Genomic DNA, 27,801 nt, shown 5'->3' with positions numbered 1-27,801 from the left:
TCAGTGTGTGACCCAGTGTCCCAGAGTGTGAAAGGTCAGTGTGTGACCCACTGCCCCAGAGTGTGAAAAGGTCAGTGTGTGACCCACAGTCCCAGATTGTGAAAGGTCAGTGTGTGACCCCATGTCCCAGAGTGTGAAAGGTCAGTGTGTGACCCCGTGTCCCAGAGTGTGAAAGGTCAGTGTGTGACCCCGTGTCCCAGAGTGTGAAAGGTCAATGTGTGACCCACTGTCCCAGAGTGTGAAAGGTCAGTGTGTAACCCACTGTCCCAGATTGTGAAAGGTCAGTGTGTGAACCCGTGTCCCAGAGTGTGAAAGGTCAGTGTGTGACCCACTGTCCCAGAGTGTGAAAGATCAATGTGTGACCCACTGTCCCACAGTTTGAAAGGTCAGTGTGTGACCCAGTGTCCCAGAGTCTGAAAGGTCAGTGTGTGACCCAGTGTCCCAGAGTGTGAAAGGTCAGTGTGTGACCCAGTGACCCCGAGTGTGAGACCCAGTGACCCCGAGTGTGAAAGGTCAGTGTGTGACCCACTGTCCCAGAGTGTGAAAGGTCAGTGTGTGACCGAGAGTCCCAGAGTGTGAAACGTCAGTGTGTGACCCCGTGTCCTAGAGAGTGAAAGATCAGTGTGTGCCCCCATGTCCCAGAGTGTGAAAGGTCGGTATGTGACCCACTGTCCCAGAGTGTGAAAGGTCAGTGTGTGACCCACAGTCCCTGAGTGTGAAAGGTCAGTGTGTGACCCAGTGTCCCAGAGTGAGAAAGGTCAGTGTGTGACCCAGTGTCCCAGAGTGTGAAAGGTCAGTGTGTGACCCAGTGTCCCAGAGTGTGAAAGGTCAGTGTGTGACCCAGTGTCCCAGAGTGTGAAAGGTCAGTGTGTGGCCCAGTGTCCCAGAGTGTGAAAGGTCAGTGTGTGACCCTGTGTCCCAGAGTGTGAAAGGTCAGTGTGTGACCCAGTGTCCCAGAGTGTGAAAGGTCAGTGTGTGACCCAGTGTCCCAGAGTGTGAAAGGTCAGTGTGTGACCCACTGTCCCAGAGTGTGAAAGGTCAATGTGTGACCCAGAGTGTTAAAGGTCAGTGTGTGACCCCGTGTCCCACAGTCTGAAAGGTCAGTGTGTTACCCCATGTCATAGAGTGTGACAGGTCAGTGTGTGACCCAGTGTCCCTGAGTGTGAACGGTCAGTGTGTGACCAGGTGTCCCAGAGTGTGAAAGGTCAGTGTGTGACCCAGTGTCCCAGAGTGTGAAAGGTCAGTGTGTGACCCAGTGTCCCAAAGTGTGAAAGGTCAGTGTGTGACCCACTGCCCAGAGTGTGAAAGGTCAGTGTGTGACCCAGTGTCCCAGAATGTGAAAGGTCAGTGTGTGACCCAGTGTCCCAGAATGTGAAAGGTCAGTGTGTGACCCTGTGTCCCAGAGTGTGAAAGGTCAGTGTGTTACCGAGTGTCCCAGAGTGTGAAAGGTCAGTATGTGACCCAGTGTCGCAGAGTGTGAAAGGTCAGTGTGTGACCCACTGTCCAGAGTGTGAAAGGTCAGTGTGTGACCCACTGCCCAGAGTGTGAAAGGTCAGTATGTGACCCAGTGTCCCAGAGTGTGAAAGGTCAGTGTGTGACCCAGTGACCCCGAGTGTGAAAGCTCAGTGTGTGACCCACTGTCCCAGAGTGTGAAAGGTCAGTGTCTGACCCACTGTCCCAGAGTGTGAAAGGTCACCGTGTGACCCAGTGACCCAGAGTGTGAAAGGTCAGTGTGTGACCCACAGACCCAGAGTGTGAAAAGTCAATGTGTGACCCACTGTCCCAGAGTGTGAAAGGTCAATGTGTGATCCTGTGTCCCAGAGTGTGACAGGTCAGTGTGTGACCCAGTGTCCCAGAGTGTGAAAGGTCAGTGTGTGACCCACTGTCCCAGAGTGTGAAAGGTCAATGTGTGACGCCGTGACCCAGAGTTTGAATGGTCAGTGTGTGACCCAGTGTCCCAGAGTGTGAAAGGTCAGTGTGACACCCCATGGCCCAGAGTGTGAAAGGTCAGTGTGTGACCCATATCCCAGAGTGTTAAAGGTCAGTGTGTGACCCAGTGTCCCAGAGTGTGAAAGGTCAGTGTGTGACCCCATGGCCCAGAGTGTGAAAGGTCAGTGTGTGATGCAGTGACCCAGAGTTTGAATGGTCAGTGTGTGACCCAGTGTCCCAGAGTGTGAAAGGTCAGTGTGACTCCCCATGGCACAGAGTGTGAAAGGTCAGTGTGTGACCAATCGCCCCAGAGTGTGAAAGATCAGTGTGTGACTCAGTGTCCCAGAGTGTGAAAGGTCAGTGTGTGACCTCGTGTCCCAGAGTGTGAAAGGTCAGTGTGTGACCCAGTGTCCCAGAATGTGAAAGGTCAGTGTGTGACCCAGTGTCCCAGAATGTGAAAGGTCAGTGTGTGACCCTGTGTCCCAGAGTGTGAAAGGTCAGTGTGTTACCGAGTGTCCCAAAGTGTGAAAGGTCAGTATGTGACCCAGTGACCCCGAGTGTGAAAGGTCAGTGTGTGACCCACTGTCCCAGAGTGTGAAAGGTCAGTGTGTGACCGAGAGTCCCAGAGTGTGAAACGTCAGTGTGTGACCCCGTGTCCTAGAGAGTGAAAGGTCAGTGTGTGCCCCCATGTCCCAGAGTGTGAAAGGTCGGTATGTGACCCACTGTCCCAGAGTGTGAAAGGTCAGTGTGTGACCCACAGTCCCTGAGTGTGAAAGGTCAGTGTGTGACCCAGTGTCCCAGAGTGAGAAAGGTCAGTGTGTGACCCAGTGTCCCAGAGTGTGAAAGGTCAGTGTGTGACCCAGTGTCCCAGAGTGTGAAAGGTCAGTGTGTGACCCAGTGTCCCAGAGTGTGAAAGGTCAGTGTGTGACCCAGTGTCCCAGAGTGTGAAAGGTCAGTGTGTGACCCAGTGTCCCAGAGTGTGAAAGGTCAGTGTGTGATCCAGTGTCCCAGAGTGTGAAAGGTCAGTTTGTGACCCACTGTCCCAGAGTGTGAAAGGTCAATGTGTGACCCAGTGACCCAGAGTGTTAAAGGTCAGCGTGTGACCCCGTGTCCCAGAGTGTGAAAGGTCAGTGTGTGACCCACTGTACCCAGAGTGTGAAAGGTCAGTGTGTGACCCAGTGTCCCGGAGAGTGAAAGGTCAGTGTGTGACCCCGTGTCCCAGAGAGTGAAAGGTCAGTGTGGGACCCCATGTCACAGAGTGTGAAAGGTCAGTATGTGACCCACTGTCCAGAGTGTGAAAGGTCAGTGTGTGACCCAGTGACCCAGAGTGTGAAAAGTCAGTGTGTGACCCAGTGTCCCAGAGTGTGAAAGATCAGTGTGTGACTCAGTGTCCCAGAGTGTGAAAGGTCAGTGTGGGACCGTGTCCCAGTGTGTGAAAGGTCAGTGTATGACCCAGTGTCCCCGAGTGTGAAAGGTCAGTGTGTGACCCCGTGTCCCAGAGTGTGAAAGGTCAGTGTGTTACCGAGTGTCCCAGAGTGTGAAAGGTCAGTGTGTGACCCAGTGTCCCAAAGTGTGAAGGGTCAGTGTGTGACCCACTGAACAGAGTGTGAAAGGTCAGTGTTTGACACAGTGTCCCACAGTGTGAAAGGTCAGTGTGTGACCCAGTGTCCCAGAGTGTGAAAAGTCAGTGTGTGACCCCGTGTCCCAGAGTGTGAAAGGTCAGTGTGTTACCGAGTGTCCCAGAGTGTGAAAGGTCAGTGTGTGACCCAGTGTTCCAAAGTGTGAAACGTCATTGTGTGACCCACTGCACAGATTGTGAAAGGTCAGTGTGTGACCCAGTGTCCCAGAGTGTGAAAGGTCAGTGTGTGACCCAGTGTCCCAGAGTGTGAAAGATCAGTGTGTGACCCAGTGTCCCAGAGTGTGAAAGGTCAATGTGTGACCCAGTGTCCCAGAGTGTGAAAGGTCAGTGTGTGACCCAGTGTCCCAGATTGTGAAAGGTCAGTGTGTAACCCACTGCCCAGAGTGTGAAAGGTCAGTGTGTGACCGTGTCCCAGAGTGTGAACGGTCAGTGTGTGACCCAGTGACCCTGAATGTGAAAGGTCAGTGTGTGACCCACTGTCCCAGAGTGTGAAAGGTCAGTGTGTGACCCAGTGTCCCAGAGAGTGAAAGGTCAATGTGTGACCCCATGTCCCAGAGTGTGAAAGGTCAGTATGTGACCCACTGTCCCAGAGTGTGAAAGGTCAGTGTGTGACCCAGTGTCCCAGAGTGATAAAGGTCAGTGTGTGACCCACTGTCCCAGAGTGTGAAAGGTCAGTGTGTGACCCAGTTTCCCAGAGTGTGAAAGGTCAGTGTGTGACCCAGTATCCCAAAGTGTGAAGGGTCAGTGTGTGATCCCGTGTCCCAGAGTGTGAATGGTCAGTGTGTGACCCCGTGTCCCAGAGTGTTAAAGGTCAGTGTGTGACCCACAGTGTGAAAGGTCAGTGTGTGACCCACTGTCCCAGAGTGTGAAAGGTCAGTGTGTGACCCAGTGTCCAAGAGTGTGAAAGATCAGTGTGCGACCCAGTGTCCCAGAGTGTGAATGGTCAGTGTGTGACCCCATGGCCCAGAGTGTGAAAGATCAGTGTGTGACCCAGTGTCCCAGAGTGTGAAAGGTCAGTGTGTGACCCACTGTCCAAGAGTGTGAAAGATCTGTGTGTGACCCAGTGTCCCAGAGTGTGAAAGGTCAGTGTGTGACCCACTGTCCCAGAGTGTGAAAAGGTCAGTGTGTGACCCACAGTCCCAGAGTGTGAAAGGTCAGTGTGTGACCCTATGGCCCAGAGTGTGAAAGGTCAGTGTGTGACCCAGTGTCCCAGAGTGTGAAAGGTCAGTGTGTGACCCCGTGTCCCAGAGTGTGAAAGGTCAGTGTGTGACCCCGTGTCCCAGAGTGTGAAAGGTCAATGTGTGACCCACTGTCCCAGAGTGTGAAAGGTCAGTGTGTAACCCACTGTCCCAGATTGTGAAAGGTCAGTGTGTGAACCCGTGTCCCAGAGTGTGAAAGGTCAGTGTGTGACCCACTGTCCCAGAGTGTGAACGGTCAGTGTGTGACCCAGTGACCCTGAATGTGAAAGGTCAGTGTGTGACCCACTGTCCCAGAGTGTGAAAGGTCAGTGTGTGACCCAGTGTCCCAGAGAGTGAAAGGTCAATGTGTGACCCCATGTCCCAGAGTGTGAAAGGTCAGTATGTGACCCACTGTCCCAGAGTGTGAAAGGTCAGTGTGTGACCCAGTGTCCCAGAGTGATAAAGGTCAGTGTGTGACCCACTGTCCCAGAGTGTGAAAGGTCAGTGTGTGACCCAGTTTCCCAGAGTGTGAAAGGTCAGTGTGTGACCCAGTATCCCAAAGTGTGAAGGGTCAGTGTGTGATCCCGTGTCCCAGAGTGTGAATGGTCAGTGTGTGACCCCGTGTCCCAGAGTGTTAAAGGTCAGTGTGTGACCCACAGTGTGAAAGGTCAGTGTGTGACCCACTGTCCCAGAGTGTGAAAGGTCAGTGTGTGACCCAGTGTCCAAGAGTGTGAAAGATCAGTGTGCGACCCAGTGTCCCAGAGTGTGAATGGTCAGTGTGTGACCCAATGGCCCAGAGTGTGAAAGATCAGTGTGTGACCCAGTGTCCCAGAGTGTGAAAGGTCAGTGTGTGACCCACTGTCCAAGAGTGTGAAAGATCTGTGTGTGACCCAGTGTCCCAGAGTGTGAAAGGTCAGTGTGTGACCCACTGTCCCAGAGTGTGAAAAGGTCAGTGTGTGACCCACAGTCCCAGAGTGTGAAAGGTCAGTGTGTGACCCTATGGCCCAGAGTGTGAAAGGTCAGTGTGTGACCCAGTGTCCCAGAGTGTGAAAGGTCAGTGTGTGACCCCGTGTCCCAGAGTGTGAAAGGTCAGTGTGTGACCCCGTGTCCCAGAGTGTGAAAGGTCAATGTGTGACCCACTGTCCCAGAGTGTGAAAGGTCAGTGTGTAACCCACTGTCCCAGATTGTGAAAGGTCAGTGTGTGAACCCGTGTCCCAGAGTGTGAAAGGTCAGTGTGTGACCCACTGTCCCAGAGTGTGAAAGATCAATGTGTGACCCACTGTCCCACAGTGTGAAAGGTCAGTGTGTGACCCAGTGTCCCAGAGTCTGAAAGGTCAGTGTGTGACCCAGTGTCCCAGAGTGTGAAAGGTCAGTGTGTGACCCAGTGACCCCGAGTGTGAGACCCAGTGACCCCGAGTGTGAAAGGTCAGTGTGTGACCCACTGTCCCAGAGTGTGAAAGGTCAGTGTGTGACCGAGAGTCCCAGAGTGTGAAACGTCAGTGTGTGACCCCGTGTCCTAGAGAGTGAAAGGTCAGTGTGTGCCCCCATGTTCCAGAGTGTGAAAGGTCGGTATGTGACCCACTGTCCCAGAGTGTGAAAGGTCAGTGTGTGACCCACAGTCCCTGAGTGTGAAAGGTCAGTGTGTGACCCAGTGTCCCAGAGTGAGAAAGGTCAGTGTGTGACCCAGTGTCCCAGAGTGTGAAAGGTCAGTGTGTGACCCAGTGTGTGAAAGGTCAGTGTGTGACCCAGTGTCCCAGAGTGTGAAAGGTCAGTGTGTGACCCAGTGTCCCAGAGTGTGAAAGGTCAGTGTGTGACCCTGTGTCCCAGAGTGTGAAAGGTCAGTGTGTGACCCAGTGTCCCAGAGTGTGAAAGGTCAGTGTGTGACCCACTGTCCCAGAGTGTGAAAGGTCAATGTGTGACCCAGAGTGTTAAAGGTCAGTGTGTGACCCCGTGTCCCACAGTCTGAAAGGTCAGTGTGTTACCCCATGTCATAGAGTGTGACAGGTCAGTGTGTGACCCAGTGTCCCTGAGTGTGAACGGTCAGTGTGTGACCAGGTGTCCCAGAGTGTGAAAGGTCAGTGTGTGACCCAGTGTCCCAGAGTGTGAATGGTCAGTGTGTGACCCAGTGTCCCAAAGTGTGAAAGGTCAGTGTGTGACCCACTGCCCAGAGTGTGAAAGGTCAGTGTCTGACCCAGTGTCCCAGAATGTGAAAGGTCAGTGTGTGACCCAGTGTCCCAGAATGTGAAAGGTCAGTGTGTGACCCTGTGTCCCAGAGTGTGAAAGGTCAGTGTGTTACCGAGTGTCCCAGAGTGTGAAAGGTCAGTATGTGACCCAGTGTCGCAGAGTGTGAAAGGTCAGTGTGTGACCCACTGCCCAGAGTGTGAAAGGTCAGTGTGTGACCCACTGCCCAGAGTGTGAAAGGTCAGTATGTGACCCAGTGTCCCAGAGTGTGAAAGGTCAGTGTGTGACCCAGTGACCCCGAGTGTGAAAGCTCAGTGTGTGACCCACTGTCCCAGAGTGTGAAAGGTCAGTGTCTGACCCACTGTCCCAGAGTGTGAAAGGTCACCGTGTGACCCAGTGACCCAGAGTGTGAAAGGTCAGTGTGTGACCCACAGACCCAGAGTGTGAAAAGTCAATGTGTGACCCACTGTCCCAGAGTGTGAAAGGTCAATGTGTGATCCTGTGTCCCAGAGTGTGACAGGTCAGTGTGTGACCCAGTGTCCCAGAGTGTGAAAGGTCAGTGTGTGACCCACTGTCCCAGAGTGTGAAAGGTCAATGTGTGACGCCGTGACCCAGAGTTTGAATGGTCAGTGTGTGACCCAGTGTCCCAGAGTGTGAAAGGTCAGTGTGACACCCCATGGCCCAGAGTGTGAAAGGTCAGTGTGTGACCCATGTCCCAGAGTGTTAAAGGTCAGTGTGTGACCCAGTGTCCCAGAGTGTGAAAGGTCAGTGTGTGACCCCATGGCCCAGAGTGTGAAAGGTCAGTGTGTGATGCAGTGACCCAGAGTTTGAATGGTCAGTGTGTGACCCAGTGTCCCAGAGTGTGAAAGGTCAGTGTGACTCCCCATGGCACAGAGTGTGAAAGGTCAGTGTGTGACCCAGTGTCCCAGAGTGTGAAAGGTCAGTGTGTGACCCACTGCCCAGAGTGTGAAAGGTCAGTGTGTGACCAATCGCCCCAGAGTGTGAAAGATCAGTGTGTGACCTCGTGTCCCAGAGTGTGAAAGGTCAGTGTGTGACCCAGTGTCCCAGAATGTGAAAGGTCAGTGTGTGACCCAGTGTCCCAGAATGTGAAAGGTCAGTGTGTGACCCTGTGTCCCAGAGTGTGAAAGGTCAGTGTGTTACCGAGTGTCCCAAAGTGTGAAAGGTCAGTATGTGACCCAGTGTCCCAGAGTGTGAAAGGTCAGTGTGTGACCCACTGCCCAGAGTGTGAAAGGTCAGTGTGTGACCCACTGCCCAGAGTGTGAAAGGTCAGTGTGTGACCCAGTGTCCCAGAGTGTGAAAGGTCAGTGTGTGACCCAGTGACCCCGAGTGTGAAAGGTCAGTGTGTGACCCACTGTCCCAGAGTGTGAAAGGTCAGTGTGTGACCGAGAGTCCCAGAGTGTGAAACGTCAGTGTGTGACCCCGTGTCCTAGATAGTGAAAGGTCAGTGTGTGCCCCCATGTCCCAGAGTGTGAAAGGTCGGTATGTGACCCACTGTCCCAGAGTGTGAAAGGTCAGTGTGTGACCCACAGTCCCTGAGTGTGAAAGGTCAGTGTGTGACCCAGTGTCCCAGAGTGAGAAAGGTCAGTGTGTGACCCAGTGTCCCAGAGTGTGAAAGGTCAGTGTGTGACCCAGTGTCCCAGAGTGTGAAAGGTCAGTGTGTGACCCAGTGTCCCAGAGTGTGAAAGGTCAGTGTGTGACCCAGTGTCCCAGAGTGTGAAAGGTCAGTGTGTGACCCACTGCCCAGAGTGTGAAAGGTCAGTGTGTGATCCAGTGTCCCAGAGTGTGAAAGGTCAGTGTGTGACCCACTGTCCAAGAGTGTGAAAGATCTGTGTGTGACCCAGTGTCCCAGAGTGTGAAAGGTCAGTGTGTGACCCACTGTCCCAGAGTGTGAAAGGTCAGTGTGTGACCCTATGGCCCAGAGTGTGAAAGGTCAGTGTGTGACCCAGTGTCCCAGAGTGTGAAAGGTCAGTGTGTGACCCACTGCCCCAGTGTGAAAAGGTCAGTGTGTGACCCACAGTACCAGATTGTGAAAGGTCAGTGTGTGACCCCATGTCCCAGAGTGTGAAAGGTCAGTGTGTGACCCCGTGTCCCAGAGTGTGAAAGGTCAGTGTGTGACCCCGTGTCCCAGAGTGTGAAAGGTCAATGTGTGACCCACTGTCCCAGAGTGTGAAAGGTCAGTGTGTAACCCACTGTCCCAGATTGTGAAAGGTCAGTGTGTGAACCCGTGTCCCAGAGTGTGAAAGGTCAGTTTGTGACCCACTGTCCCAGAGTGTGAAAGGTCAATGTGTGACCCAGTGACCCAGAGTGTTAAAGGTCAGTGTGTGACCCCGTGTCCCAGAGTGTGAAAGGTCAGTGTGTGACCCACTGTACCCAGAGCGTGAAAGGTCAGTGTGTGACCCAGTGTCCCGGAGAGTGAAAGGTCAGTGTGTGACCCCGTGTCCCAGAGAGTGAAAGGTCAGTGTGGGACCCCATGTCACAGAGTGTGAAAGGTCAGTATGTGACCCACTGTCCAGAGTGTGAAAGGTCAGTGTGTGACCCAGTGACCCAGAGTGTGAAAAGTCAGTGTGTGACCCAGTGTCCCAGAGTGTGAAAGATCAGTGTGTGACTCAGTGTCCCAGTGTGTGAAAGGTCAGTGTGGGACCGTGTCCCAGTGTGTGAAAGGTCAGTGTATGACCCAGTGTCCCTGAGTGTGAAAGGTCAGTGTGTGACCCCGTGTCCCAGAGTGTGAAAGGTCAGTGTGTTACCGAGTGTCCCAGAGTGTGAAAGGTCAGTGTGTGACCCAGTGTCCCAAAGTGTGAAAGGTCAGTGTGTGACCCACTGAACAGAGTGTGAAAGGTCAGTGTTTGACACAGTGTCCCACAGTGTGAAAGGTCAGTGTGTGACCCAGTGTCCCAGAGTGTGAAAAGTCAGTGTGTGACCCCGTGTCCCAGAGTGTGAAAGGTCAGTGTGTTACCGAGTGTCCCAGAGTGTGAAAGGTCAGTGTGTGACCCAGTGTTCCAAAGTGTGAAACGTCATTGTGTGACCCACTGCACAGATTGTGAAAGGTCAGTGTGTGACCCAGTGTCCCAGAGTGTGAAAGGTCAGTGTGTGACCCAGTGTCCCAGAGTGTGAAAGATCAGTGTGTGACCCAGTGTCCCAGAGTGTGAAAGGTCAATGTGTGACCCAGTGTCCCAGAGTGTGAAAGGTCAGTGTGTGACCCAGTGACCCTGAATGTGAAAGGTCAGTGTGTGACCCACTGTCCCAGAGTGTGAAAGGTCAGTGTGTGACCCAGTGTCCCAGAGAGTGAAAGGTAAATGTGTGACCCCATGTCCCAGAGTGTGAAAGGTCAGTATGTGACCCACTGTCCCAGAGTGTGAAAGGTCAGTGTGTGACCCAGTGTCCCAGAGTGATAAAGGTCAGTGTGTGACCCACTGTCCCAGAGTGTGAAAGGTCAGTGTGTGACCCAGTTTCCCAGAGTGTGAAAGGTCAGTGTGTGACCCAGTATCCCAAAGTGTGAACGGTCAGTGTGTGATCCCGTGTCCCAGAGTGTGAATGGTCAGTGTGTGACCCCGTGTCCCAGAGTGTTAAAGGTCAGTGTGTGACCCACAGTCCCACAGTGTGAAAGGTCAGTGTGTGACCCACTGTCCCAGAGTGTGAAAGGTCAGTGTGTGACCCAGTGTCCAAGAGTGTGAAAGATCAGTGTGCGACCCAGTGTCCCAGAGTGTGAATGGTCAGTGTGTGACCCCATGGCCCAGAGTGTGAAAGATCAGTGTGTGACCCAGTGTCCCAGAGTGTGAAAGGTCAGTGTGTGACCCACTGTCCAAGAGTGTGAAAGATCTGTGTGTGACCCAGTGTCCCAGAGTGTGAAAGGTCAGTGTGTGACCCTATGGCCCAGAGTGTGAAAGGTCAGTGTGTGACCCAGTGTCCCAGAGTGTGAAAGGTCAGTGTGTGACCCACTGCCCCAGAGTGTGAAAAGGTCAGTGTGTGACCCACAGTCCCAGATTGTGAAAGGTCAGTGTGTGACCCCATGTCCCAGAGTGTGAAAGGTCAGTGTGTGACCCCGTGTCCCAGAGTGTGAAAGGTCAGTGTGTGACCCCGTGTCCCAGAGTGTGAAAGGTCAATGTGTGACCCACTGTCCCAGAGTGTGAAAGGTCAGTGTGTAACCCACTGTCCCAGATTGTGAAAGGTCAGTGTGTGAACCCGTGTCCCAGAGTGTGAAAGGTCAGTGTGTGACCCACTGTCCCAGAGTGTGAAAGATCAATGTGTGACCCACTGTCCCACAGTTTGAAAGGTCAGTGTGTGACCCAGTGTCCCAGAGTCTGAAAGGTCAGTGTGTGACCCAGTGTCCCAGAGTGTGAAAGGTCAGTGTGTGACCCAGTGACCCCGAGTGTAAGACCCAGTGACCCCGAGTGTGAAAGGTCAGTGTGTGACCCACTGTCCCAGAGTGTGAAAGGTCAGTGTGTGACCGAGAGTCCCAGAGTGTGAAACGTCAGTGTGTGACCCCGTGTCCTAGAGAGTGAAAGATCAGTGTGTGCCCCCATGTCCCAGAGTGTGAAAGGTCGGTATGTGACCCACTGTCCCAGAGTGTGAAAGGTCAGTGTGTGACCCAGTGTCCCAGAGTGAGAAAGGTCAGTGTGTGACCCAGTGTCCCAGAGTGTGAAAGGTCAGTGTGTGACCCACAGTCCCTGAGTGTGAAAGGTCAGTGTGTGACCCAGTGTCCCAGAGTGAGAAAGGTCAGTGTGTGACCCAGTGTCCCAGAGTGTGAAAGGTCAGTGTGTGACCCAGTGTCCCAGAGTGTGAAAGGTCAGTGTGTGACCCAGTGTCCCAGAGTGTGAAAGGTCAGTGTGTGACCCAGTGTCCCAGAGTGTGAAAGATCAGTGTGTGACCCTTTGTCCCAGAGTGTGAAAGGTCAGTGTGTGACCCAGTGTCCCAGAGTGTGAAAGGTTAGTGTGTGACCCAGTGTCCCAGAGTGTGAAAGGTCAGTGTGTGACCCACTGTCCCAGAGTGTGAAAGGTCAATGTGTGACCCAGAGTGTTAAAGGTCAGTGTGTGACCCCGTGTCCCACAGTCTGAAAGGTCAGTGTGTTACCCCATGTCATAGAGTGTGACAGGTCAGTGTGTGACCCAGTGTCCCTGAGTGTGAACGGTCAGTGTGTGACCAGGTGTCCCAGAGTGTGAAAGGTCAGTGTGTGACCCAGTGTCCCAGAGTGTGAAAGGTCAGTGTGTGACCCAGTGTCCCAAAGTGTGAAAGGTCAGTGTGTGACCCACTGCCCAGAGTGTGAAAGGTCAGTGTGTGACCCAGTGTCCCAGAATGTGAAAGGTCAGTGTGTGACGCAGTGTCCCAGAATGTGAAAGGTCAGTGTGTGACCCTGTGTCCCAGAGTGTGAAAGGTCAGTGTGTTACCGAGTGTCCCAGAGTGTGAAAGGTCAGTATGTGACCCAGTGTCGCAGAGTGTGAAAGGTCAGTGTGTGACCCACTGCCCAGAGTGTGAAAGGTCAGTGTGTGACCCACTGCCCAGAGTGTGAAAGGTCAGTATGTGACCCAGTGTCCCAGAGTGTGAAAGGTCAGTGTGTGACCCAGTGACCCCGTGTGAAAGCTCAGTGTGTGACCCACTGTCCCAGAGTGTGAAAGGTCAGTGTCTGACCCACTGTCCCAGAGTGTGAAAGGTCACCGTGTGACCCAGTGACCCAGAGTGTGAAAGGTCAGTGTGTGACCCACAGACCCAGAGTGTGAAAAGTCAATGTGTGACCCACTGTCCCAGAGTGTGAAAGGTCAATGTGTGATCCTGTGTCCCAGAGTGTGACAGGTCAGTGTGTGACCCAGTGTCCCAGAGTGTGAAAGGTCAGTGTGTGACCCACTGTCCCAGAGTGTGAAAGGTCAATGTGTGACGCCGTGACCCAGAGTTTGAATGGTCAGTGTGTGACCCAGTGTCCCAGAGTGTGAAAGGTCAGTGTGACACCCCATGGCCCAGAGTGTGAAAGGTCAGTGTGTGACCCATATCCCAGAGTGTTAAAGGTCAGTGTGTGACCCAGTGTCCCAGAGTGTGAAAGGTCAGTGTGTGACCCCATGGCCCAGAGTGTGAAAGGTCAGTGTGTGATGCAGTGACCCAGAGTTTGAATGGTCAGTGTGTGACCCAGTGTCCCAGAGTGTGAAAGGTCAGTGTGACTCCCCATGGCACAGAGTGTGAAAGGTCAGTGTGTGACCAATCGCCCCAGAGTGTGAAAGATCAGTGTGTGACTCAGTGTCCCAGAGTGTGAAAGGTCAGTGTGTGACCTCGTGTCCCAGAGTGTGAAAGGTCAGTGTGTGACCCAGTGTCCCAGAATGTGAAAGGTCAGTGTGTGACCCAGTGTCCCAGAATGTGAAAGGTCAGTGTGTGACCCTGTGTCCCAGAGTGTGAAAGGTCAGTGTGTTACCGAGTGTCCCAAAGTGTGAAGGGTCAGTATGTGACCCAGTGTCCCAGAGTGTGAAAGGTCAGTGTGTGACCCACTGCCCAGAGTGTGAAAGGTCAGTGTGTGACCCACTGCCCAGAGTGTGAAAGGTCAGTGTGTGACCCAGTGACCCCGAGTGTGAAAGGTCAGTGTGTGACCCACTGTCCCAGAGTGTGAAAGGTCAGTGTGTGACCGAGAGTCCCAGAGTGTGAAACGTCAGTGTGTGACCCCGTGTCCTAGAGAGTGAAAGGTCAGTGTGTGCCCCCATGTCCCAGAGTGTGAAAGGTCGGTATGTGACCCACTGTCCCAGAGTGTGAAAGGTCAGTGTGTGACCCACAGTCCCTGAGTGTGAAAGGTCAGTGTGTGACCCAGTGTCCCAGAGTGAGAAAGGTCAGTGTGTGACCCAGTGTCCCAGAGTGTGAAAGGTCAGTGTGTGACCCAGTGTCCCAGAGTGTGAAAGGTCAGTGTGTGACCCAGTGTCCCAGAGTGTGAAAGGTCAGTGTGTGACCCAGTGTCCCAGAGTGTGAAAGGTCAGTGTGTGACCCTTTGTCCCAGAGTGTGAAAGGTCAGTGTGTGACCCAGTGTCCCAGAGTGTGAAAGGTCAGTGTGTGACCCAGTGTCCCAGAGTGTGAAAGGTCAGTGTGTGACCCACTGTCCCAGAGTGTGAAAGGTCAATGTGTGACCCAGAGTGTTAAAGGTCAGTGTGTGACCCCGTGTCCCACAGTCTGAAAGGTCAGTGTGTTACCCCATGTCATAGAGTGTGAAAGGTCAGTGTGTGACCCAGTGTCCCTGAGTGTGAACGGTCAGTGTGTGACCAGGTGTCCCAGAGTGTGAAAGGTCAGTGTGTGACCCAGTGTCCCAGAATGTGAAAGGTCAGTGTGTGACCCAGTGTCCCAGAATGTGAAAGGTCAGTGTGTGACCCTGTGTCCCAGAGTGTGAAAGGTCAGTGTGTTACCGAGTGTCCCAGAGTGTGAAAGGTCAGTATGTGACCCAGTGTCGCAGAGTGTGAAAGGTCAGTGTGTGACCCACTGCCCAGAGTGTGAAAGGTCAGTGTGTGACCCACTGCCCAGAGTGTGAAAGGTCAGTATGTGACCCAGTGTCCCAGAGTGTGAAAGGTCAGTGTGTGACCCAGTGACCCCGAGTGTGAAAGCTCAGTGTGTGACCCACTGTCCCAGAGTGTGAAAGGTCAGTGTCTGACCCACTGTCCCAGAGTGTGAAAGGTCACCGTGTGACCCAGTGACCCAGAGTGTGAAAGGTCAGTGTGTGACCCACAGACCCAGAGTGTGAAAAGTCAATGTGTGACCCACTGTCCCAGAGTGTTAAAGGTCAGTGTGTGACCCAGTGTCCCAGAGTGTGAAAGGTCAGTGTGTGACCCCATGGCCCAGAGTGTGAAAGGTCAGTGTGTGATGCAGTGACCCAGAGTTTGAATGGTCAGTGTGTGACCCAGTGTCCCAGAGTGTGAAAGGTCAGTGTGACTCCCCATGGCACAGAGTGTGAAAGGTCAGTGTGTGACCAATCGCCCCAGAGTGTGAAAGATCAGTGTGTGACTCAGTGTCCCAGAGTGTGAAAGGTCAGTGTGTGACCTCGTGTCCCAGAGTGTGAAAGGTCAGTGTGTGACCCAGTGTCCCAGAATGTGAAAGGTCAGTGTGTGACCCAGTGTCCCAGAATGTGAAAGGTCAGTGTGTGACCCTGTGTCCCAGAGTGTGAAAGGTCAGTGTGTTACCGAGTGTCCCAAAGTGTGAAAGGTCAGTATGTGACCCAGTGTCCCAGAGTGTGAAAGGTCAGTGTGTGACCCACTGCCCAGAGTGTGAAAGGTCAGTGTGTGACCCAGTGTCCCAGAGTGTGAAAGGTCAGTGTGTGACCCAGTGTCCCAGAGTGTGAAAGGTCAGTGTGTGACCCAGTGTCCCAGAGTGTGAAAGGTCAGTGTGTGATCCAGTGTCCCAGAGTGTGAAAGGTCAGTTTGTGACCCACTGTCCCAGAGTGTGAAAGGTCAATGTGTGACCCAGTGACCCAGAGTGTTAAAGGTCAGTGTGTGGCCCCGTGTCCCAGAGTGTGAAAGGTCAGTGTGTGACCCACTGTACCCAGAGTGTGAAAGGTCAGTGTGTGACCCAGTGTCCCGGAGAGTGAAAGGTCAGTGTGTGACCCCGTGTCCCAGAGAGTGAAAGGTCAGTGTGGGACCCCATGTCACAGAGTGTGAAAGGTCAGTATGTGACCCACTGTCCAGAGTGTGAAAGGTCAGTGTGTGACCCAGTGACCCAGAGTGTGAAAAGTCAGTGTGTGACCCAGTGTCCCAGAGTGTGAAAGATCAGTGTGTGACTCAGTGTCCCAGAGTGTGAAAGGTCAGTGTGGGACCGTGTCCCAGTGTGTGAAAGGTCAGTGTATGACCCAGTGTCCCTGAGTGTGAAAGGTCAGTGTGTGACCCCGTGTCCCAGAGTGTGAAAGGTCAGTGTGTTACCGAGTGTCCCAGAGTGTGAAAGGTCAGTGTGTGACCCAGTGTCCCAAAGTGTGAAGGGTCAGTGTGTGACCCACTGAACAGAGTGTGAAAGGTCAGTGTTTGACACAGTGTCCCACAGTGTGAAAGGTCAGTGTGTGACCCAGTGTCCCAGAGTGTGAAAAGTCAGTGTGTGACCCCGTGTCCCAGAGTGTGAAAGGTCAGTGTGTTACCGATTGTCCCAGAGTGTGAAAGGTCAGTGTGTGACCCAGTGTTCCAAAGTGTGAAACGTCATTGTGTGACCCACTGCACAGATTGTGAAAGGTCAGTGTGTGACCCAGTGTCCCAGAGTGTGAAAGGTCAGTGTGTGACCCAGTGTCCCAGAGTGTGAAAGATCAGTGTGTGACCCAGTGTCCCAGAGTGTGAAAGGTCAATGTGTGACCCAGTGTCCCAGAGTGTGAAAGGTCAGTGTGTGACCCAGTGTCCCAGATTGTGAAAGGTCAGTGTGTAACCCACTGCCCAGAGTGTGAAAGGTCAGTGTGTGACCCAGTGTCCCAGAGTGTGAACGGTCAGTGTGTGACCCAGTGACCCTGAATGTGAAAGGTCAGTGTGTGACCCACTGTCCCAGAGTGTGAAAGGTCAGTGTGTGACCCAGTGTCCCAGAGAGTGAAAGGTCAATGTGTGACCCCATGTCCCAGAGTGTGAAAGGTCAGTATGTGACCCACTGTCCCAGAGTGTGAAAGGTCAGTGTGTGACCCAGTGTCCCAGAGTGATAAAGGTCAGTGTGTGACCCACTGTCCCAGAGTGTGAAAGGTCAGTGTGTGACCCAGTTTCCCAGAGTGTGAAAGGTCAGTGTGTGACCCAGTATCCCAAAGTGTGAAGGGTCAGTGTGTGATCCCGTGTCCCAGAGTGTGAATGGTCAGTGTGTGACCCCGTGTCCCAGAGTGTTAAAGGTCAGTGTGTGACCCACAGTGTGAAAGGTCAGTGTGTGACCCACTGTCCCAGAGTGTGAAAGGTCAGTGTGTGACCCAGTGTCCAAGAGTGTGAAAGATCAGTGTGCGACCCAGTGTCCCAGAGTGTGAATGGTCAGTGTGTGACCCCATGGCCCAGAGTGTGAAAGATCAGTGTGTGACCCAGTGTCCCAGAGTGTGAAAGGTCAGTGTGTGACCCACTGTCCAAGAGTGTGAAAGATCTGTGCGTGACCCAGTGTCCCAGAGTGTGAAAGGTCAGTGTGTGACCCACTGTCCCAGAGTGTGAAAAGGTCAGTGTGTGACCCACAGTCCCAGAGTGTGAAAGGTCAGTGTGTGACCCTATGGCCCAGAGTGTGAAAGGTCAGTGTGTGACCCAGTGTCCCAGAGTGTGAAAGGTCAGTGTGTGACCCACTGCCCCAGAGTGTGAAAAGGTCAGTGTGTGACCCACAGTCCCAGATTGTGAAAGGTCAGTGTGTGACCCCATGTCCCAGAGTGTGAAAGGTCAGTGTGTGACCCCGTGTCCCAGAGTGTGAAAGGTCAGTGTGTGACCCCGTGTCCCAGAGTGTGAAAGGTCAATGTGTGACCCACTGTCCCAGAGTGTGAAAGGTCAGTGTGTAACCCACTGTCCCAGAGTGTGAAAGGTCAGTGTGTGAACCCGTGTCCCAGAGTGTGAAAGGTCAGTGTGTGACCCACTGTCCCAGAGTGTGAAAGATCAATGTGTGACCCACTGTCCCACAGTGTGAAAGGTCAGTGTGTGACCCAGTGTCCCAGAGTCTGAAAGGTCAGTGTCTTACCCCATGTCCCAGAGTGTGAAAGGTCAGTGTGTGACCCAGTGTCCCAGAGTGTGAAAGATCAGTGTGTGACGCAGTGACCCCGAGTGTGAAAGGTCAGTATGTGACCCAGTGTCCCAGAATGTGAAAGGTCAGTGTGTGACCCACAGTCCCAGAGTGTGAAATATCAGTGTGTGACCCAGTGTCCCAGAGTGTGAAAAGGCATTGTGTGACCCATTGTCCCAGAGTGTGAAAGGTCAATGTGTGACCCCATGGCCCAGAGTGTGAAAGGTCAGTGCGTGAACCAGTGTCCCAGTGTGTGAAAGGTCAGTGTATTACCGAGTGTCCCAGAGTGTGAAAGGTCAGTGTGTGACCCAGTGTCCCAGAGTGTGAAAGGTCAGTGTGTGACCCAGTGTCCCAGAGTGTGAAAGGTCAGTGTGTGACCCAGTGTCCCAGAGTGTGAAAGGTCAGTGTGTGACCCAGTGACCCCGAATGTGAAAGGTCAGTGTGTGACCCACTGTCCCAGAGTGTGAAAGGTCAGTGTGGGACCGTGTCCCAGAGTGTGAAAGTTCAGTGTGTGACCCCGTGTCCCAGAGTGTGAAAGGTCAGTGTGTTACCGAGTGTCCCAGAGTGTGAAAGGTCAGTGTGTGACCCAGTGTCCCAGAGTGTGAAAGGTCAGTGTGTGACCCACTGCACAGAGTGTGAAAGGTCAGTGTGTGACCCAGTGTCCCCGAGTGTGAAAGGTCAGTGTGTGACCCAGTGTCCCAGAGTGTGAAAGGTCAGTGTGTGACCCACTGTCCCAGAGTGTGAAAGGCCAGTGTGTGACCCAGTTTCCCAGAGTGTGAAAGGTCAGTGTGTGACCCAGTATCCCAGAGTGTGAAAGGTCAGTGTGTGACCCCGTGTCCCAGAGTGTGAAAGGTCAGTGTGTGACCCCGTGTCCCAGAGTGTGAAAGGTCAGTGTGTGACCCACAGTCCCACAGTGTGAAAGGTCAGTGTGTGACCCACTGTCCCAGAGTGTGAAAGGTCAGTGTGTGACCCAGTGTCCAAGAGTGTGAAAGATCAGTGTGCGACCCAGTGTCCCAGAGTGTGAATGGTCAGTGTGTGACCCCATGGCCCAGAGTGTGAAAGGTCAGTGTGTGACCCAGTGTCCCAGAGTGTGATAGGTCAGTGTGTGACCCACTGTCCCAGAGTGTGAAAGATCTGTGTGTGACCCAGTGTCCCAGAGTGTGAAAGGTCAGTGTGTGACCCCATGGCCCAGAGTGTGAAAGGTCAGTGTGTGATGCAGTGACCCAGAGTTTGAATGGTCAGTGTGTGACCCAGTGTCCCAGAGTGTGAAAGGTCAGTGTGACTCCCCATGGCACAGAGTGTGAAAGGTCAGTGTGTGACCCAGTGTCCCAGAGTGTGAAAGGTCAGTGTGTGACCCACTGCCCAGAGTGTGAAAGGTCAGTGTGTGACCAATCGCCCCAGAGTGTGAAAGATCAGTGTGTGACTCAGTGTCCCAGAGTGTGAAAGGTCAGTGTGTGACCTCGTGTCCCAGAGTGTGAAAGGTCAGTGTGTGACCCAGTGTCCCAGAATGTGAAAGGTCAGTGTGTGACCCAGTGTCCCAGAATGTGAAAGGTCAGTGTGTGACCCTGTGTCCCAGAGTGTGAAAGGTCAGTGTGTTACCGAGTGTCCCAAAGTGTGAAAGGTCAGTATGTGACCCAGTGTCCCAGAGTGTGAAAGGTCAGTGTGTGACCCACTGCCCAGAGTGTGAAAGGTCAGTGTGTGACCCACTGCCCAGAGTGTGAAAGGTCAGTGTGTGACCCAGTGTCCCAGAGTGTGAAAGGTCAGTGTGTGACCCAGTGACCCCGAGTGTGAAAGGTCAGTGTGTGACCCACTGTCCCAGAGTGTGAAAGGTCAGTGTGTGACCGAGAGTCCCAGAGTGTGAAACGTCAGTGTGTGACCCCGTGTCCTAGAGAGTGAAAGGTCAGTGTGTGACCCACTGTCCCAGAGTGTGAAAGGTCAGTGTGTGACCCAGTGTCCCAGAGTGATAAAGGTCAGTGTGTGACCCAGTGTCCCAGAGTGTGAAAGGTCAGTGTGTGACCCACTGCCCAGAGTGTGAAAGGTCAGTGTGTGACCAATCGCCCCAGAGTGTGAAAGATCAGTGTGTGACTCAGTGTCCCAGAGTGTGAAAGGTCAGTGTGTGACCTCGTGTCCCAGAGTGTGAAAGGTCAGTGTGTGACCCAGTGTCCCAGAATGTGAAAGGTCAGTGTGTGACCCAGTGTCCCAGAATGTGAAAGGTCAGTGTGTGACCCTGTGTCCCAGAGTGTGAAAGGTCAGTGTGTTACCGAGTGTCCCAAAGTGTGAAAGGTCAGTATGTGACCCAGTGTCCCAGAGTGTGAAAGGTCAGTGTGTGACCCACTGCCCAGAGTGTGAAAGGTCAGTGTGTGACCCACTGCCCAGAGTGTGAAAGGTCAGTGTGTGACCCAGTGTCCCAGAGTGTGAAAGGTCAGTGTGTGACCCAGTGACCCCGAGTGTGAAAGGTCAGTGTGTGACCCACTGTCCCAGAGTGTGAAAGGTCAGTGTGTGACCGAGAGTCCCAGAGTGTGAAACGTCAGTGTGTGACCCCGTGTCCTAGAGAGTGAAAGGTCAGTGTGTGACCCACTGTCCCAGAGTGTGAAAGGTCAGTGTGTGACCCAGTGTCCCAGAGTGATAAAGGTCAGTGTGTGACCCACTGTCCCAGAGTGTGAAAGGTCAGTGTGTGACCCACTGCCCAGAGTGTGAAAGGTCAGTGTGTGACCCAGTGTCCCAGAGTGTGAAAGGTCAGTGTGTGACCCAGTGACCCCGAGTGTGAAAGGTCAGTGTGTGACCCACTGTCCCAGAGTGTGAAAGGTCAGTGTGTGACCCACTGTCCCAGAGTGTGAAAGGTCAGTGTGTGACCCAGTGTCCCAGAGAGTGAAAGGTCAATGTGTGACCCCATGTCCCAGAGTGTGAAAGGTCAGTGTGTGACCCACTGTCCCAGAGTGTGAAAGGTCAGTGTGTGACCCAGTGTCCCAGAGTGATAAAGGTCAGTGTGTGACCCACTGTCCCAGAGTGTGAAAGGTCAGTGTGTGACCCAGTTTCCCAGAGTGTGAAAGGTCAGTGTGTGACCCAGTATCCCAAAGTGTGAACGGTCAGTGTGTGATCCCGTGTCCCAGAGTGTGAATGGTCAGTGTGTGACCCCGTGTCCCAGAGTGTCAAAGGTCAGTGTGTGACCCACAGTCCCACAGTGTGAAAGGTCAGTGTGTGACCCACTGTCCCAGAGTGTGAAAGGTCAGTGTGTGACCCAGTGTCCAAGAGTGTGAAAGATCAGTGTGCGACCCAGTGTCCCAGAGTGTGAATGGTCAGTGTGTGACCCCATGGCCCAGAGTGTGAAAGATCAGTGTGTGACCCAGTGTCCCAGAGTGTGAAAGGTCAGTGTGTGACCCACTGTCCAAGAGTGTGAAAGATCTGTGTGTGACCCAGTGTCCCAGAGTGTGAAAGGTCAGTGTGTGACCCACTGTCCCAGAGTGTGAAAAGGTCAGTGTGTGACCCACAGTCCCAGAGTGTGAAAGGTCAGTGTGTGACCCTATGGCCCAGAGTGTGAAAGGTCAGTGTGTGACCCAGTGTCCCAGAGTGTGAAAGGTCAGTGTGTGACCCACTGCCCCAGAGTGTGAAAAGGTCAGTGTGTGACCCACAGTCCCAGATTGTGAAAGGTCAGTGTGTGACCCCATGTCCCAGAGTGTGAAAGGTCAGTGTGTGACCCCGTGTCCCAGAGTGTGAAAGGTCAGTGTGTGACCCCGTGTCCCAGAGTGTGAAAGGTCAATGTGTGACCCACTGTCCCAGAGTGTGAAAGGTCAGTGTGTAACCCACTGTCCCAGATTGTGAAAGGTCAGTGTGTGAACCCGTGTCCCAGAGTGTAAAAGGTCAGTGTGTGACCCACTGTCCCAGAGTGTGAAAGATCAATGTGTGACCCACTGTCCCACAGTGTGAAAGGTCAGTGTGTGACCCAGTGTCCCAGAGTCTGAAAGGTCAGTGTCTTACCCCATGTCCCAGAGTGTGAAAGGTCAGTGTGTGACCCAGTGTCCCAGAGTGTGAAAGATCAGTGTGTGACGCAGTGACCCCGAGTGTGAAAGGTCAGTATGTGACCCAGTGTCCCAGAATGTGAAAGGTCAGTGTGTGACCCACTGTCCCAGAGTGTGAAATATCAGTGTGTGACCCAGTGTCCCAGAGTGTGAACGGTCAATGTGTGACCCCATGGCCCAGAGTGTGAAAGGTCAGTGCGTGACCCAGTGTCCCAGTGTGTGAAAGGTCAGTGTATTACCGAGTGTCCCAGAGTGTGAAAGGTCAGTGTGTGACCCAGTGTCCCAGAGTGTGAAAGGTCAGTGTGTGACCCAGTGTCCCAGAGTGTGAAAGGTCAGTGTGTGACCCAGTGTCCCAGAGTGTGAAAGGGCAGTGTGTGACCCAGTGACCCCGAATGTGAAAGGTCAGTGTGTGACCCACTGTCCCAGAGTGTGAAAGGTCAGTGTGGGACCGTGTCCCAGAGTGTGAAAGTTCAGTGTGTGACCCCGTGTCCCAGAGTGTGAAAGGTCAGTGTGTTACCGAGTGTCCCAGAGTGTGAAAGGTCAGTGTGTGACCCAGTGTCCCAGAGTGTGAAAGGTCAGTGTGTGACCCACTGCACAGAGTGTGAAAGGTCAGTGTGTGACCCAGTGTCCCCGAGTGCGAAAGGTCAGTGTGTGACCCAGTGTCCCAGAGTGTGAAAGGTCAGTGTGTGACCCACTGTCCCAGAGTGTGAAAGGCCAGTGTGTGACCCAGTTTCCCAGAGTGTGAAAGGTCAGTGTGTGACCCAGTATCCCAGAGTGTGAAAGGTCAGTGTGTGACCCCGTGTCCCAGAGTGTGAAAGGTCAGTGTGTGACCCCGTGTCCCAGAGTGTGAAAGGTCAGTGTGTGACCCAGTGTCCCACAGTGTGAAAGGTCAGTGTGTGACCCACTGTCCCAGAGTGTGAAAGGTCAGTGTGTGACCCAGTGTCCAAGAGTGTGAAAGATCAGTGTGCGACCCAGTGTCCCAGAGTGTGAATGGTCAGTGTGTGACCCCATGGCCCAGAGTGTGAAAGGTCAGTGTGTGATCCAGTGTCCCAGAGTGTGAAAGGTCAGTGTGTGACCCCATGGCCCAGAGTGTGAAAGGTCAGTGTGTGATGCAGTGACCCAGAGTTTGAATGGTCAGTGTGTGACCCAGTGTCCCAGAGTGTGAAAGGTCAGTGTGACTCCCCATGGCACAGAGTGTGAAAGGTCAGTGTGTGACCCAGTGTCCCAGAGTGTGAAAGGTCAGTGTGTGACCCACTGCCCAGAGTGTGAAAGGTCAGTGTGTGACCAATCGCCCCAGAGTGTGAAAGATCAGTGTGTGACTCAGTGTCCCAGAGTGTGAAAGGTCAGTGTGTGACCTCGTGTCCCAGAGTGTGAAAGGTCAGTGTGTGACCCAGTGTCCCAGAGTGTGAAAGGTCAGTGTGTGACCCACTGCCCAGAGTGTGAAAGGTCAGTGTGTGACCAATCGCCCCAGAGTGTGAAAGATCAGTGTGTGACTCAGTGTCCCAGAGTGTGAAAGGTCAGTGTGTGACCTCGTGTCCCAGAGTGTGAAAGGTCAGTGTGTTACCGAGTGTCCCAAAGTGTGAAAGGTCAGTATGTGACCCAGTGTCCCAGAGTGTGAAAGGTCAGTGTGTGACCCACTGCCCAGAGTGTGAAAGGTCAGTGTGTGACCCACTGCCCAGAGTGTGAAAGGCCAGTGTGTGACCCAGTGTCCCAGAGTGTGAAAGGTCAGTGTGTGACCCACAGTCCCTGAGTGTGAAAGGTCAGTGTGTGACCCAGTGTCCCAGAGTGAGAAAGGTCAGTGTGTGACCCAGTGTCCCAGAGTGTGAAAGGTCAGTGTGTGACCCAGTGTCCCAGAGTGTGAAAGGTCAGTGTGTGACCCAGTGTCCCAGAGTGTGAAAGGTCAGTGTGTGACCCAGTGTCCCAGAGTGTGAAAGGTCAGTGTGTGACCCAGTGTCCCAGAGTGTGAAAGGTCAGTTTGTGACCCACTGTCCCAGAGTGTGAAAGGTCAATGTGTGACCCAGTGACCCAGAGTGTTAAAGGTCAGTGTGTGACCCCGTGTCCCAGAGTGTGAAAGGTCAGTGTGTGACCCACTGTACCCAGAGTGTGAAAGGTCAGTGTGTGACCCAGTGTCCCGGAGAGTGAAAGGTCAGTGTGTGACCCCGTGTCCCAGAGAGTGAAAGGTCAGTGTGGGACCCCATGTCACAGAGTGTGAAAGGTCAGTATGTGACCCACTGTCCAGAGTGTGAAAGGTCAGTGTGTGACCCAGTGACCCAGAGTGTGAAAAGTCAGTGTGTGACCCCGTGTCCCAGAGTGTGAAAGGTCAGTGTGTTACCGAGTGTCCCAGAGTGTGAAAGGTCAGTGTGTGACCCAGTGTCCCAAAGTGTGAAAGGTCAGTGTGTGACCCACTGAACAGAGTGTGAAAGGTCAGTGTTTGACACAGTGTCCCACAGTGTGAAAGGTCAGTGTGTGACCCAGTGTCCCAGAGTGTGAAAAGTCAGTGTGTGACCCCGTGTCCCAGAGTGTGAAAGGTCAGTGTGTTACCGAGTGTCCCAGAGTGTGAAAGGTCAGTGTGTGACCCAGTGTTCCAAAGTGTGAAACGTCATTGTGTGACCCACTGCACAGATTGTGAAAGGTCAGTGTGTGACCCAGTGTCCCAGAGTGTGAAAGGTCAGTATGACCCAGTGACCCTGAGTGTGAAAGATCAGTGTGCGCCCCAGTGTGTGAAAGGTCAGTGTGTGACCCAGTGTCCTAGAGTGTGAAAGGTCAGTGTCTGACCCAGTGTCCCAGTGTGTGAAATGTCAGTGCGTGACCCCATGTCCCAGAGTGTGAAAGGTCAGTGTGTGACCCACTATCCAAGAGTGTGAAAGGTCAGTGTCTGACCCACTGTCCCAGAGTGTGAAAGGTCTGTGTGTGACCAAGTGACCCAGAGTGTGAAAGGTCAGTGTGTGACCCCGTGTCCCAGAGTGTGAAAGGTCAATGTGTGACCCACTGTCCCAGAGTGTGAAAGGTCAGTGTGTGACCCAGTGACCCAGAGTGTGAAAGGTCAGTGTGTGACCCACTGTCCCAGAGTGTGAAAGGTCAGTATGACCCAGTGACCCAGAGTGTGAAAGATCAGTGTGCGCCCCAGTGTGTGAAAGGTCAGTGTGTGACCCAGTGTCCTAGAGTGTGAAAGGTCAGTGTGTGACCCAGTGACCCAGAGTGTGAAAGGTCAGTGTGTGACCCACTGTACCAGAGTGTGACAGGTCAGTGTGTGACCCAGTGTCCCAGAGTGTGAAATGTCAGTGTGTGACCCAGTGACCCAGAGTGTGAAAGGTCAGTGTGTGACCCCGTTTCCTTGAGTGTGAAAGGTCAATGTGTGACCCACTGTCCCAGAGTGTGAAAGGTCAGTGTCTGACCCACTGTCCCAGAGTGTGAAAGGTCAGTGTGTGACCCAGTGTGTGAAAGGTCAGTGTGTCCCCCCGTGTCCCAGAGTGTGAAAGGTCAGTGTGTGACTCAGTGTCGCAGAGTGTGAAAGGTCAGTGTGTGACCCCGTGTCCCAGACTGTGAAAGGTCAGTGTGTGACCCCATGGTCCTGAGTATGAAAGGTCACTGTGTGACCTAGTGTCCCAGAGTGTGAAAGGTCAGTGTGTGACCCAGTGTCCCAGAGTGTGAAATGTCAGTGTGTGACCCAGTGACCCAGACCGTGAAAGGTCAGTGTGTGACCCAGTGTCCCAGAGTGTGAAAGGTCAATGCGTGACCCAGTGACCCAGAGTGTGAAAGGTCAGTGTGTGACCCAGTGACCCCGAGTGTGAAAGGTCAGTGTGTGACCCCGTGTCCCAGAGTCTGAAAGGTCAGTGTGTGACCCAGTGTCCTAGAGTGTGAAAGGTCAGTGTCTGACCCCGTGTCCCAGTGTGTGAAATGTCAGTGTGTGACCCCATGTCACAGAGTGTGAAAGGTCAGTGTGTGACCCAGTGTCCCAGAGGGTGAAAGGTCAGTGTGTGACCCCGTGTCCCAGAGTGTGAAAGGTCAGTGTGTGACCGACTGTCCCAGAGTGTGAAAGGTCAGTGTGTGACCCACTGTCCCAGAGTGTGAAAGGTCAGTGTCTGGCCCACTATCCCAGGGTCTTGAAGGAGGAAAGAAAGGTAGAGAGACAGAGAGGTTTAGGGAGGGAGTTCCAGAGCTTGGGGCCCAGGCAGCTGAAGGCATGGCCACCAATGGTTGAGCGATTATAATCAGGGATGTTCAAGAAGGCAGAATTTGAGGAGTGCAGACATCTTGTAGGATTGTGGGGCTGAAAAAGATTACAGAGAAAGGGAGGGGCGAGGCCATGGAGAGATTTGTCAACAAGGATGAGAATTTTGAAATCGAGACGTTGTTTAACCGGGAGCCAATGTAGGTCAGAAAGCACATGGGTGATGGGTGAGTGGGACTTGTTGTCAGTTAGTACATGGGCTTCTGAGTTTTGGATGACTTCAAGTTTATGTAGTGTGGAATGTGGAAGGCTCAAACTGTTGAAAATAAGGAGAAACTGTTTCCACTTGTAGGCCGGTCGGTAACCAGAGAACTTTCGCTTACAGTGAGTTACAGAAGAATGGCCATGGGCCGAGGTACATACATGGAGAATGGCCGTGGGTCAAGGTTCATAAATGTAGAATGCCATGGGCCAAGGTACATACATGTAGAATGGCCGTGGGTGAAGGTTCATACATGTAGAATGCCATGGGCCAAGGTTCATACATGTAGAATGCCATGGCCCAAGGTACATACAGGTAGAATGGCCGTGGGTCAAGGTTCATACATGTAGAATGCTATGAGCCAAGGTTCATACATGTAGAATGGCCATGGATCAAGGTTCATACATGTAGAATGGCCATGGGTCAAGGTTCATACATGTAGAATGGCCATGGGTCAAGGTTCATACATTGATGAGGTACAGGAAGGGTACCGGTGCCTGGGCCTGTATCTCAGTGCAAGACAAAGTGGGCAGAAGAGGATGATTAACTTTTAAATAGCAGGAAGAACACATGGGTACTGGGGCTGAGCCATCATAATGGAGGGATCCTGTTATTTAACATTAATGTCACCTTCGTAAACAGACATTTACCTGAACTTTTTTTGTCCTTCAGCCCATAGACGAACACGTCCTTCGCAAAGGCCTGTAGTTCAGTGTCCGTCTGAACAGCCTTGTCGTCATCGTAATATATGTTGACTACCTCTGTGACAAAGCTGTCAGAAAGAAATTAACGTTCAGCAATAATCAGAACAAGAGATGTGACCACTTCAGAACCATTTCCTAACCTGAGGTTTACAGCCGCCTGATCCAATCTGGAATCTCTAGTGAACACTTCGCTGTCCCTCTGTATCCGCGCTGCCCCTCTGTGTATCCGTGCTGCCCCTCTGGGGTCCTGTGCTGGCCCGTCAGTGCTGGGCGGTAGAGACCAGAAAAGCACTGTGCTGTGCCAGGTCGGTGCTGTGCCGGGTCGGAGATATAATGGGTCGGTGTTCTGCCGGGTCGCTGCTGCGCCGGGTCGGTGTTGAGTCGGGTCGTTGCTGTGTCGGGCCGGTGTTGTGTGGGTCAGTGCTATGCCGGGCCGGGTCGTTATTGAGTCGGGTCGGTGCTGCGGCAGGTCGGGTCGGTGTTGAGTTGGGTCGGAATTGAGTCGGGCTGGTGTTGTGTGGGTCGGTGCTGTGCCGGGCCGGGTCAGTGTTGAGTCGGGTCGGTGTTGAGTTGGGTCGGTGCTGCGCCGGGCCGGGTCAGTGTTGAGTCGGGTCGGTGTTGAGTTGGGTCGGTGCTGCGCCGGGCCGGGTCGGTGTTGAGTCGGGTCGGTGTTGAGTGGGTCGGTGCTGCGCCGGGTCGGGTCGGTGTTGAGTTGGGTCGGTGCTGCGCCGAGCCGGGTTGGTGTTGAGTTGGGTCGGTGCTGCGCCGGGCCGGGTCGGTGCTATGTGGGTCGGTGCTGTGCCGGGTCGGGTCAGTGTTGAGTTGGATCGGTGCTGCGCCGGGCCGGGTCGGGTCGGTGTTGAGTTGGGTCGGTGCTGCGCCGGGTCGTTGTTGAGTCGGGTCGTTGCTGTGTCGGGCCGGTGTTGTGTGGGTCGGTGCTATGCCGGGCCGGGTCGGTGCTGCGGCAGGTCGGGTCGGTGTTGAGTTGGATCGGAATTGAGTCGGGCTGGTGTTGTGTGGGTCGGTGCTATGCCGGGCCGGGTCAGTGTTGAGTCG

The 27,801-nt window shown here is 53.5% G+C and overlaps 1 protein-coding gene across 2 annotated transcripts in view; it reads right to left on the bottom strand.

Moving 5' to 3' along the window:
* Nucleotides 1–27,801, bottom strand: part of LOC139234947 (polyunsaturated fatty acid 5-lipoxygenase-like) — a 192,233-nt gene that overhangs the window by 82,123 nt on the left and 82,309 nt on the right. For both annotated transcript variants that reach the window (XM_070865923.1, XM_070865921.1), the window contains one exon: nucleotides 26,692–26,813. In XM_070865923.1, coding sequence (XP_070722024.1) covers nucleotides 26,692–26,813 — 122 coding nt within the window. The remainder of the gene's footprint in view (nucleotides 1–26,691; nucleotides 26,814–27,801) is intronic.

Source organism: Pristiophorus japonicus, chromosome 22 (genome assembly GCF_044704955.1).
Source record: "Pristiophorus japonicus isolate sPriJap1 chromosome 22, sPriJap1.hap1, whole genome shotgun sequence".
Classification (NCBI taxonomy): Eukaryota; Metazoa; Chordata; class Chondrichthyes; family Pristiophoridae; genus Pristiophorus; species Pristiophorus japonicus.
This window is presented reverse-complemented; position numbering and strand designations above follow the sequence as displayed.